At 46.9% G+C, this 13666-nt stretch overlaps 1 protein-coding gene across 2 annotated transcripts in view; it reads left to right on the forward strand.

The window, feature by feature from the left end:
- Positions 1 to 13666, forward strand: part of USP40 (ubiquitin specific peptidase 40) — a 132839-nt gene that overhangs the window by 70758 nt on the left and 48415 nt on the right. For both annotated transcript variants that reach the window (XM_077272376.1, XM_077272375.1), the window contains exons 14-15: positions 2295 to 2379; positions 2666 to 2736. In XM_077272376.1, coding sequence (XP_077128491.1) covers positions 2295 to 2379; positions 2666 to 2736 — 156 coding nt within the window. The remainder of the gene's footprint in view (positions 1 to 2294; positions 2380 to 2665; positions 2737 to 13666) is intronic.

Consider the following 13666-nt stretch of genomic DNA (forward strand, 5'->3'; position numbering starts at 1 on the left):
TCCATCTTTTTTTCCTTTGTGGATCACCATAGTAGTCTTTAAATTGGACAAGACTAATGCGTGCTGTCATTATTTTTTTTTTTCCGATGATCTGTGTAGAAAATCACCCATATGCACTAGCATACCTTAAAATGCTTTGAAAAGTCACAAAAATATTGCACAACCAGGAGTTGTGCAAAAATGTTGTGACTTTTTCCGCTTTCACACGAAAGCGGCTCTGCTAGGGAGGAGCCAGAACAGGATGGGGCGTGGCTACACCCCCCGCCTATCAGGTTTAGCAAAAGCGCTGGCGTTTCTTACTCCAATCACAGAGAAGATGCGCTGAATTCATTACATGGCGTGCACCTCAATGAATTTGGTGCATCATACTCTAGCGAGCCCTTCATTAAGACTGGTGTATAGAGCATTAACCTTAATGAATCGGCCCCAGAGAAACCTATTCAAAACCCATGAGGAACATGCAGATATGAACATGGACTTGCATTAATGTAAGTGAAATATGGCAAGTTGGAACACACTGTGTGCAGAATTATTAGGCAAGTTGTATTTTAGAGGATTATTTTTATTTTTGATCAACAACTATGTTCTTAATCAACCCAAAAGACTCATAAATATCAAAGCTTAATATTTTTGGAAGTTGGAATGTTTTTTTTTTTAGATTTGGCTATCTTAGGAGGATATCTATTTGTGCAGGTAACTATTACTGGGCAGAATTATTAGGTAACTTAATAAAAACCAAATATATTCCCATCTCACTTGTTTATTTTCACCAGGTAAACCAATATAACTGCACAAAATTTAGAAATAGACATTTCTGACATGCAAAAACAAAACCCAAAAAAGTTAGTGACCAATATAGCCACCTTTCTTTCTGATGACACTCAGCAGCCGTCCATCCATAGATTCTGTCAGTTGCTTGATCTGTTTACGATGAACATCGCGTGCAGCAGCCACCACAGCCTCCCAGACACTGTTCCGAGAGGTGTACTGTTTTCCCTCCCTGTAGATCTCACCTTTTATGAGGGACCACAGGTTCTCTATGGGGTTCAGATCAGGTGAACAAGGAGGCCATGTCATTATTTTTTCTTCTTTGAGACCTTTACTGGCCAGCCACGCTGTGGAGTAGTTGGAGGCATGTGATGGAGCATTGTCCTGCATGAAAATCATGTTTTTCTTGAACGATACCGACTTCTTCCTGTACCACTGCTTGAAGAAGTTGTCTTCCAGAAACTGGCAGTAGGTCTGGGAGTTGAGCTTCACCCCATCCTCAACCTGAAAAGGTCCCACAAGTTCATCTTTGATGATACCAGCCCATACCAGTCCCCCACCTCCACCTTGCTGGCGTCTGAGTCGGAGCTCTCTGCCCTTTACTGATCCAGCCTCTGGCCCATCCATCTGGCCCATCAAGAGTCACTCTCATTTCATCAGTCCATAAAACCTTTGAAAAGTCAGTCTTAAGATATTTCTTGGCCCAGTCTTGATGTTTTATCTTATGTTTCTTGTACAAAGGTGGTCGTTTTCAGCCTTCCTTACCTTGGCCATGTCCCTGAGTATTGCACACCTTGTGCTTTTTGTTACTCCAGTAATGTTGCAGCTCTGAAATATGGCAAAACTGGTGGCAAATGGCATCTTGGCAGCTTCACGCTTGATTTTCCTCAATTCATGGGCAGTTATTTTGCGCCTTTTTTGCCCAACACGCTTCTTGCGACCTTGTTGGCTATTTGCCATGAAACGCTAGATTGTTCGGTGATCACGCTTCAAAAGTTTGGCAATTTCAAGACTGCTGCATCCCTCTGCAAGACATCTCACAATTTTGGACTTTTCAGAGCCCGTCAAATCTCTCTTCTGACCCATTTTGCCAAAGGAAAGGAAGTTGCCTAATAATTAAGCACACCTTATATAGAGTTTTGATGTCATTAGACAACACCCCTCCTCATTACAGAGATGCACATCACCTGATTTACTTAAATGGTAGTTGGCTCTCAAGCCTGAACAGCTTGGAGTAGGACAACATGTATAAAAAGTATCATGTGATCAAAATACAACTTGCCTAATAATTCTGCACACAGTGTAATTTCAAGCTGAATATAATGTACTTTGTTCTGCCGTCTAATCGACACAATTTTTCACTTGCATTTTATAGCACATTGTAAATTTTTGACTCCCAAGAAATTCATTATAAATTAATTATATAATTCTAAAAAGCAGGTCTCCCTTATAATGATGAGAATTAAGTGTGTTACTCTCTCTATTCAATGTTTGTTTTTTAACACCTGTCTTCGCATTTATTAAAGCTTTTGGATCCATCCGTAGAAGGACATGTTCTGAGCATTGCGAAACTTCTGCCGGCAGGGTTACATGTCTTCCAGGATCTATGCGGTAGGTAATTAAGATAAAATACAATGTGAAAAGCTGATAATAAATCATCGGTATTATTGGCTGTTGAGAATTCTTCACCAGGCCAAATGTTATATGAGATAATGGCCACCATGTCTCTAGGTTGCTTTATTGCACCCATTTATTTTGGAGACAACAAGTTTATTTTCCCAATTCTCTGGATTTTTCTTCTGATTCCTATGTCCAGCCTCCATTCACATGTTAAGACTTTGCATTTGTTGTTATAAGTAAACCTTATTCCTTGTGTTTATGTTTTGGGTTTTTTCAGATGCTGAGCAGGATCTTGTGAGTGTTGGCGTACATAATGGGTGTGATATATTTGTTTGGGATGGAATGCAGGTAAGGCAAAACTTGAAAATTAATTTCACCACTGGTCCTGTCGTCTGATCCCCACAATCAAATAGGATTTAAATGGATATTTTATATTTTGGAAGTTATCTCCTATCCATGGGTTCGGGAAGAACTTCCTGTTTGCTAGGGGGCCGACCATTGGGGCCCTCACTGATCTCATAAACTGGGGCTCTGAAGAGCTTTGTGTGCATGGAGCGGTGTTCGAGCACTCCACTCCATTCATTCCTAATGGGAGTGCTGGAGATGCCCAAGAACTGCGCTCAGCTGGTCTTTGGCACTCCCATAATAATGAACGAGGCGGCAGTGTGCATGATCGACCACCACTCCTCTCACATGGGGCTCTTCATAGCCTCAATTCTTGGGACCGGTGGGGGTTACAGCAGTCAGTCCCCCAGCGATCATGAGCTCAATATCTATCCCATAGGTAGGAGAGATAACTTCCAAACTTGACAATACCCTTTTTATATACCGTAATAGTGGTCAAATTGTACCTAAGATAGTTGTTCACTTAGTTTATATCGATCACCTATCTCTCCTCTGCCTCATTGGGGGACACAGACCGTGGGTGTATGCTGCTGCCACTAGGAGGACACCAAGTGATACAAAGAAAGTTCTCTCCTCCCCTGCAGTATACACCCTCCTGCTGGCTCTCAGCTAACCAGTTCTTGCTTAGTGTCTGTAGGAGGCACACAGGGTCTGGTTTAGACCCCGTTTTTATTTTACTTTTTACTTTTCTGTAAATTTTTATTTTTTAATTAACGGAGTGAAGGGGGCGACGGTTCCTTTCAAAGTTCCCCCGAATCATCACCAGGCGAGCACGCTGAGTGTCGCCTCTCCGTATCCTCTCCTGCGACGTGGGAAGCCATGCCTGGGCTCACTCTAGGGGCGTTGATTCCTTCGAGTCCCGATCTCCCCACACCAGCAGCAGGCGAGCACATGGAGTGTCGCCTCCATGTATCCTCTCCTGGAGGCAGGCCTAATGCCGGACAACTGGCCCTGTCCACCCGGGGGCTGAACTCCGTAGATGTACAGAGGCCCCTCTCTATGGCGTCCGAGCAGCCCCCACTGTCCCACCACTGTTAAAGCGGATGGCACAAGGAGGCGGACTTTTCCTCTCTACCTCCCTAACAAAGGGATAATGGATTGAGGTTTATCCCTTTATCCCTGCACCTGCAGCAGAACAGTAGAGTGCGTGCGCTTTCCTCGGCGCTGAATCCCAGTCATCGCGGCGGCTCCATGCCAGGACGCGCATCGATGGTGAGTGGATCCAGTCAGTGATGGGCCTCTTCAGTGGTATATTCACATGCTGACAGGCAGCCTCCGCTTCCCTGTGGCCCACCTCCTTGAGGTAACGCTCCAGCCGGCTGCAAAAATTTAGCCCCTGGCTTCGGCCGATGTGTAGGCCACATCCCGGAAGCCGCGCCCGCAGTATGGCGCGCTAAGGCGGCTCTGCCCACCTTTTCTGGCGCTTCTTACCTGGCATGGGAGCGATCGCTTCCCTCAGCAACGCTGGTATTGGTCACGCCGGCTGCAGAAATTTAGGCCCCTGCTTGGGCCTATTCATGGAAGTCACGAGGCTCTGCCCACATCACGTCTGTGGCTCCTACCCCAAATTGGCACCTCTCGCTCTCTGCGAGACTTTACCACCTCTGCAACTCCCGGTGGCCATCTTGGTCCACCCTGCCAGCACACACACAACGGGGCACAACGACTCTGCATCTGGGTAAGGAAGTACTGCTCTCTTCCCCTGCATCTTCCCCCTGTGATTAACATGACCAGTATTTCCTGCCATATGACCAGTATTCCCTGGTCTTAAATGCACATGACCAGTATTCCCCGGTCCTAAAGGCGCATGACCAGTATTCCCCGGTCTTAAAGGCGCATGACCAGTATTCCCCGGTCTTAAAGGCGCATGACCGGTATTCCCCGGTCTTAAAGGCGCATGACCAGCATTCCTGGTCTTAAAGGCGCATGACCAGCATTCCTGGTCTTAAAGGCACATGACCAGTATTCCTGGTCTTAAAGGCACGTGACCAGCATTCCCTGGTCTTAAGGGCACGTGACCAGCATTCCCTGGTCTTAAGGGCACGTGACCAGCATTCCCTGGTCTTAAGGGCACATGACCAGCATTCCCTGGTCTTAAGGGCATATGACCAGTCCGAAGCCGGTCACCCTAAATGAGCTCAGGAGCCCTCCGCCGCCGACCCTAGCTTATCCCAGAGTACCTAGTTCCCTGAGTGGGTTTTCGTCACTGCCGCAACCCATGGATTCTCTGACAAGAGATTGAATCCCTCCGTGATCCCTCTGTGGCTCGGAGTGCTCACAGGACCGATATAGATCTCCCTTTCCTTCATGTGAGCCGTCAGCTAGCAGGAGACGCAAGTATTCTAGAAATGTACACGCGCCTAGAAAACGGAAGTTTCGTTTCCTGAACCCTCACCAATGATTTGTTGAGAACAAGTCTCTGAATATGGATCGGATATTTCCTTGGTTCTGGACTCACCAGAACTTCAGAAAAGGATGGATTCGCCTATTTATATCATCAACCAATATCTGTAGATTGACGAGGACTTCGGTTCTACTCTAGATCACGCAGTGTCCTAAGGAAACTAAACTCCCAGCAGAGCATTTACCATTCACCCAGACAGGTAGCGTCCGCATAAGCGATCCACTGGACAGAAACCTCTGCAAGCGCGGTATCCTTTTTCAGCCAATATGCAAACACGCGGGGTATTCCCTCCCTAAGACGTGGGATGCCATGCCTGGTTTTAAAGGACACCGATCTCCCCACACCAGCAATAGACGAGCACATGGAGTGTCGCCTCCATGTATCCTCTTCTACAGCCAGGCCTAACGCCGGACAACCAGCTCTGTCCACCCAGGGACCTTAACTCTGTGGATGTACAGAGGCTCCTTTTTTTGGTGTCCGAACAGCCCCTCTGCATCTCCACTATTTAGCAGATGACGCAAGAAGGCGGACGATCCCTTTCCACTTCCCTGTTAAGAGGATGGTGGATCGAGGGTTCATCATTTTAACTCCGCACAGTCAAAATAGAGCGGCGCTAGTAAGAGACGGTTTTTCCTCCTTGCATTCTGCCACTTGGCATATTAACCAGGTAGAATCTCCTGTGGTATACCTACCAGTATCCCTGCCCGATGGGTCATCGATTAAAAATACAACCGACTGTCAGATAGAAAATCTAGTTTGTCTATATCTCTTGCGATACCCTCTCTCCTGGGCTGGCAGCTAAACTTAGTTTTTTTTCCTCATTTCCAGCCCAGCAGATATCCTTTTTGAGGATGATCCTGGAATCTTCCAGAAGTTTGGTGATTCTCCCTTGAGACAAGGCCGTGGCCCTTCAACAGGAAGCTCGCGCACTTGTTCACTCATCCCCTCATTCCTTTCGATTTGCTAGGAGTGTTCTGAGGAAAATTGGTGATGACAATGGAAGTGGTTTCATTCGCTCCTCTCGTTTTCTGCAGGTCAATCAGGCTTTCAGTGGGTAGTCTCTGAGCTCCTTCCTTATCCAGGGAAGATCCTTTCTTCCGGTTATTAGTGACTACCAATGCCAGTCCTCTCCTCCTGATCATTGTTCTGGGGATCCGAATGGTACAGCTACTTCTACAGCATGTCTACTGCCTTCTGGCGGGTCACCAAATCCGATTCAATCAGACAATCCCACGTCTGTGCCATACGTCAATCATCTAGTAGGTACCCACGGTCAGGCGTCATGGCCGAGGTACCTAACATTCTCTGTTGGGCCACGCTCTATCATCTGGCGATCTCGGCACTACACCTCTCAGGAGTAGAAATCTGGGCGGCAGACGCAGTCAGGGTCCTGCCTCATGTGAGTGGGAACTTCACCCGGAAGTCTTCTGTTATGACCCCAATGGCGAGGGTCTCAGAGGAACGTGGAAGTCTGCAGAATACAAAAATCCAGCTCATAGGGCAGTGGTAACTGGGTTGACCATATATCTACTCCTAACGCCAACACTAGAAGTAGCCGGGGATCATTCCTACGTTGATTCTAGATGACACGCGCCAGCCGGAGAATCTAGCTACCCCTAGTAGAGGAAAACAAAGACCTTTCTTGCCTCCAGAGAAGGGGACCCCAAAGCTGGATAGAAGCCCCCCACAAATAATGACGGTGAGGTAAGAGGAAATGACAAACACAGAAATGAACCAGGTTTAGCACAGAGAGGCCCGCTTACTGATAGCAGAATAAAGAAAGGTAACTTATATGGTCAACAAAAACCCTATCAAAATCCACACTGGAAATTCAAGAACCCCCAAACCGTCTAACGGTCCGGGGGGAGAACACCAGCCCCCTAGAGCTTCCAGCAAAGGTCAGGATATAGATTTGGAACAAGCTGGACAAAAATACAAAACCAAAACAAATAGCAAAAAGCAAAAGGCAGACTTAGCTGATATAACTGGAACCAGGATCAGTAGACAAGAGCACAGCAGACTAGCTCTGATAACTACGTTGCCAGGCATTGAACTGAAGGTCCAGGGAGCTTATATAGCAACACCCCTAACTAACGACCCAGGTGCGGATAAAAGGAAAGACAGAAAAACCAGAGTCAAAAAACTAGTAACCACTAGAGGGAGCAAAAAGCAAATTCACAACAGTACCCCCCCCCTTAGTGAGGGGTCACCGAACCCTCACCACGACCACCAGGGCGATCAGGATGAGCGGCATGAAAGGCACGAACTAAATCGGCCGCATGAACATCAGAGGCGACCACCCAGGAATTATCCTCCTGACCATAGCCCTTCCACTTGACCAGGTACTGAAGCCTCCGCCTGGAGAGGCGAGAATCCAAGATCTTCTCCACCACGTACTCCAACTCGCCCTCAACCAACACCGGAGCAGGAGGCTCAGCAGAAGGAACTACAGGCACAATGTACCGCCGCAACAAGGACCTATGAAATACATTGTGAATAGCAAACGACACAGGAAGATCCAGACGAAAAGATACAGGATTAAGGATTTCCAATATCTTGTAAGGCCCAATAAAACGAGGTTTAAATTTGGGAGAGGAGACCTTCATAGGAACAAAGCGGGAAGAAAGCCACACCAAATCCCCAACGCGTAGTCGGGGACCCACACCGCGGCGGCGGTTGGCAAAGCGCTGAGCCTTCTCCTGTGACAACTTCAAGTTGTCCACCACATGATTCCAGATCTGCTGCAACCTATCCACCACAGAATCCACCCCAGGACAGTCAGAAGGCTCCACATGACCCGAAGAAAAGCGAGGATGGAAACCAGAGTTGCAGAAAAAAGGCGAAACCAAGGTGGCGGAACTAGCCCGATTATTAAGGGCAAACTCAGCCAACGGCAAGAATGTCACCCAATCGTCCTGATCAGCAGAGACAAAACACCTCAAATAAGCCTCCAAAGTCTGATTGGTTCGCTCCGTCTGTCCATTGGTCTGAGGATGGAAAGCAGACGAAAACGACAAATCAATGCCCATCCTACTACAAAAGGATCGCCAGAACCTGGAAACGAACTGGGATCCTCTGTCTGACACAATATTCTCAGGGATGCCGTGCAAACGAACCACGTTCTGGAAAAACACAGGAACCAGATCGGAAGAGGAAGGCAGCTTAGGCAAAGGAACCAAATGGACCATCTTGGAGAAGCGATCACATATCACCCAGATAACGGACATGCCCTGAGATAGCGGAAGATCAGAAATGAAATCCATGGAGATATGTGTCCAAGGTCTCTTCGGGACAGGCAAGGGCAAGAGCAACCCGCTGGCACGAGAACAGCAAGGCTTAGCTCGAGCACAAGTCCCACAGGACTGCACAAATGACCGCACATCTCTTGACAAGGAAGGCCACCAAAAGGACCTGGCCACCAGATCTCTGGTGCCAAAAATTCCCGGGTGACCTGCCAACACTGAGGAATGAACCTCGGAAATGACTCTGCTGGTCCACTTATCCGGGACAAACAGTCTGTCAGGTGGACAAGACTCAGGCCTATCAGCCTGAAATCTCTGCAACACACGTCGCAGATCCGGAGAAATAGCTGACAAGATAACTCCATCTTTAAGAATACCAACAGGATCAGCGACTCCAGGAGCATCAGGCACAAAGCTCCTAGAAAGAGCATCGGCCTTCACATTCTTTGAACCTGGTAAATACGAGACAACAAAATCAAAGCGGGAGAAAAACAATGACCAGCGGGCCTGTCTCGGATTAAGGCGTTTAGCAGACTCGAGATACATCAGATTTTTGTGATCAGTCAAGACCACCACACGATGCTTAGCACCCTCGAGCCAATGACGCCACTCCTCAAATGCCCATTTCATGGCCAACAACTCCCGATTGCCCACATCATAATTTCGCTCGGCAGGCGAAAACTTCCTAGAGAAAAAGGCACAAGGTTTCATAACAGAGCAACCAGGGCCTCTCTGCGACAAAACGGCCCCTGCCCCAATCTCCGAAGCGTCCACCTCAACCTGAAAGGGAAGTGAGACGTCAGGCTGGCACAAAACAGGCGCCGAAGTAAACCGGCGTTTCAACTCCTGGAAAGCCTCCACGGCAGCAGGAGCCCAGTTAGCTACATCGGAGCCCTTCTTGGTCATATCCGTCAAAGGTTTCACAATGCTAGAAAAATTTGCGATAAACCGACGGTAGAAGTTAGCGAAGCCCAAGAACTTCTGAAGACTCTTAACTGACGAGGGCTGAGTCCAATCAAGAATAGCTCGGACCTTGACTGGGTCCATCTCCACAGCAGAAGGGGAAAAAATGAACCCCAAAAAGGGAACCTTCTGTACACCAAAGAGACACTTTGAGCCCTTGACAAACAAAGAATTTTCACGCAAAATTTTAAAGACCAACCTGACCTGCTCCACATGCGAATCCCAATTATCAGAAAAAAACAAAATATCATCCAGATAAACAATCAAAAATTTATCCAGATACTTCCGGAAAATGTCATGCATAAAGGACTGAAAAACTGAAGGCGCATTGGAGAGCCCAAAAGGCATCACCAAGTACTCAAAATGACCTTCGGGCGTATTGAATGCGGTTTTCCATTCATCACCTTGCTTAATGCGCACAAGGTTGTACGCACCACGAAGGTCTATCTTGGTGAACCACTTGGCACCCTTAATCCGGGCAAACAAGTCAGACAACAGCGGTAAAGGATACTGAAATTTGACAGTGATCTTATTTAAAAGCCGATAATCAATACAAGGTCTCAAAGATCCGTCCTTTTTTGCCACAAAAAAGAATCCCGCACCAAGAGGGGAAGAAGACGGACGAATATGTCCTTTTTCCAGAGACTCCTTGATATATGAACGCATAGCGGTATGTTCAGGTACCGACAGATTAAACAGTCTTCCCTTAGGAAATTTACTGCCTGGGATCAAATCTATAGCACAGTCACAGTCCCTATGAGGAGGCAGTGCACTGGACTCAGACTCACTGAAGACATCCTGATAATCAGACAAATACTCCGGAACTTCCGAAGGCGTAGAAGAAGCAATAGACACAGGCAGGGAATCCTCATGAATACCACGACAGCCCCAACTTGAGACTGACATAGCCTTCCAGTCCAGGACTGGATTATGGGTCTGTAACCATGGCAGCCCTAAAACGACCAAATCATGCATTTTATGTAAAACCAGGAAACGTATCACCTCGCGGTGTTCAGGAGTCATGCACATGGTAACCTGAGTCCAATACTGCGGTTTATTTGCTGCCAATGGTGTAGCATCAATACCCCTAAGAGGAATAGGATTTTCTAATGGTTCAAGAGTAAATCCACAGCGCTTAGCAAATGAGAGATCCATGAGACTCAGGGCAGCACCTGAATCTACAAACGCCATGACAGGATAAGATGACAGTGAGCAAATCAAAGTTACAGACAGAATAAATTTAGGTTGCAAATTACCAACGGTGACAGGACTAACAACCTTAGCTATACGTTTAGAGCATGCTGAGATAACATGTGTAGAATCACCACAGTAGTAGCACAAGCCATTCCGGCGTCTATGAATTTTCCGCTCATTTCTAGTCAGGATTCTATCACATTGCATTAAATCAGGTGTCTGTTCAGACAACACCATGAGGGAATTTGCGGTTTTTCTATCACATTGCACCGAATTAGGTGTCTGTTCAGACAACACCATGAGGGAATTTGCGGTTTTGCGCTCCCGCAACCGCCGGTCAATTTGAATAGCCAGTGCCATAGTATCATTCAGACCTGTGGGAATGGGAAAACCCACCATAACATTCTTAATGGCTTCAGAAAGGCCATTTCTAAAATTAGCGGCCAGTGCACACTCGTTCCAATGTGTCAGCACGGACCATTTCCGAAATTTTTGGCAATACACTTCAGCCTCGTCCTGCCCCTGAGACATAGACAGCAAGGCCTTTTCTGCCTGAATCTCAAGATTGGGTTCCTCATAAAGTAAACCGAGCGCCAGAAAAAACGCATCAAGATCAGCCAATGCCGGATCTCCTGGCGCCAGCGAAAAAGCCCAATCCTGAGGGTCGCCCCGTAAGAACGAAATAACAATCTTTACTTGCTGAGCAGAATCTCCTGATGAACAGGGTCTCAGGGACAAAAACAATTTACAATTATTCACGAAATTCCTAAACTTAAACCTGTCTCCGGAAAACAGTTCAGGAATCGGTATTTTAGGTTCTGACCTAGGATTTCTGATAACATAGTCTTGTATGCCCTGCACACGAGTAGCCAGCTGGTCCACACTTGTAATCAAGGTCTGGACATTCATGTCTGCAGCAAGCATAGCCACTCTGAGGTAAAGGGGAAGGAGAAAAAAAAACCTCAGAATCTTCTTTCTTATAATCCCTCTTCTGCAATGCATTAAACATTTAATACTGGCCTGGCAAACTGTTATGACCCCAATGGCGAGGGTCTCAGAGGAACGTGGAAGTCTGCAGAATACAAAAATCCAGCTCATAGGGCAGTGGTAACTGGGTTGACCATATATCTACTCCTAATGCCAACACTAGAAGTAGCCGGGGATCATTCCTACGTTGATTCTAGATGACACGCGCCAGCCGGAGAATCTAGCTACCCCTAGTAGAGGAAAACAAAGACCTTTCTTGCCTCCAGAGAAGGGGACCCCAAAGCTGGATAGAAGCCCCCCACAAATAATGACGGTGAGGTAAGAGGAAATGACAAACACAGAAATGAACCAGGTTTAGCACAGAGAGGCCCGCTTACTGATAGCAGAATAAAGAAAGGTAACTTATATGGTCAACAAAAACCCTATCAAAATCCACACTGGAAATTCAAGAACCCCCGAACCGTCTAACGGTCCGGGGGGAGAACACCAGCCCCCTAGAGCTTCCAGCAAAGGTCAGGATATAGATTTGGAACAAGCTGGACAAAAATACAAAACCAAAACAAATAGCAAAAAGCAAAAGGCAGACTTAGCTGATATAACTGGAACCAGGATCAGTAGACAAGAGCACAGCAGACTAGCTCTGATAACTACGTTGCCAGGCATTGAACTGAAGGTCCAGGGAGCTTATATAGCAACACCCCTAACTAACGACCCAGGTGCGGATAAAAGGAAAGACAGAAAAACCAGAGTCAAAAAACTAGTAACCACTAGAGGGAGCAAAAAGCAAATTCACAACAGTCTTCCATCAGATCCGTCTTCTCTGGAGCACTCCAGTTGTAGGTCGGATGGCGTCCAGACTGAACGCCAATTTACTCTAAGTTCATGGTTCTACCTCCAGGTCCAAAAGCCATCTCTGTGCATGCTCTGGTTCTTCCATGGTACCAGTTTCCTTCACCCCTCTTCCACTACTTCCGAGATCTTTTCGGAAGCAGGAAGGGCCCCAGTGATCCTGGGAGATCCGCACTGACCATGTCAGGTTTTTTTTCGTTTGCTAAACTAGTATTTTTCCGTCTTATTGCAACAAAACTGCAAATATGGACTTCCTCGCAGGGAGTCTTCACACGTGGTTCTTCCCTATCGCATACCGTTAGATCTTTGGGACCTTAATGATCCTGGGAGTCTTACAGTAGACTCCTTTTGATCCGGACAGACTTTACTATCAGGGAACATCGCCCTTTTTTTTCTGCAATCTCCTCATCCTGACGAGTCTTCGGAGCTAGCCACTCTGTTCTTTCAGACCTTCTTTCCCTTATTATCATGAAGGCAAGGTTGTCTACAGGCCATCCCCATCCCTTGTTACCAAGGTGGTATTGTATTCCCACAGTTATGAGGGCATCGTTCTTCCCTCATCTCTTTCGGCACCAGTCCACATAACGGAATGGGTTCCCCATATTTTGGACGAGGTGAGTTCTCTGAGTAGATACGTCTCGAGGACGGCGTCCTTCCGAAGGTTGAACGCTTTATTTGGGCTACCTCACTGTAAGAGGACTGCTTCCTGACGGTTACAGGAAGGGTTTAGCCATTTCATCGGCCATTTGTTACACCATCCAGGAATCCTTCCGTGTTAGATGTGAGCCTATCTCCCTGTTTATCGATGTTTCTTGGATTCTAGGCACCAGGAGTCGGCACAGCACGACTGCAAGCTTGCGGGTTCGTCCAGTCCGCATGCATTCTCGAAGCACTATAATTCCCAGACTTTCACAGATGTGAGTCTGGGCAGGCGGACTCTGCAGGCCGCGGTGTCGCACTTGTAAGTAGCGGTTACACAGGGCCTGATCTGATGTTGTCCCCACCCAGGGACTGCTTTGGGACGTCCCATGGTCTGTGTCCCCCAATAAGGCGTAGGAGAAATAGGGATTTTTGTGTACTCGCCGTAAAATCCTTTTCTCCAATCATTGGGGGACACCGCTCCCACCCTGTTATTAGCTTGTGCTTGTTTTATAATCTGACATGCGCTATATATATATATATATATATATATATATATATATATATATATATATATATATATATATATATAGTG

This window comes from Ranitomeya variabilis, chromosome 7 (genome assembly GCF_051348905.1).
Source record: "Ranitomeya variabilis isolate aRanVar5 chromosome 7, aRanVar5.hap1, whole genome shotgun sequence".
NCBI classification, from domain to species: domain Eukaryota; kingdom Metazoa; phylum Chordata; class Amphibia; order Anura; family Dendrobatidae; genus Ranitomeya; species Ranitomeya variabilis.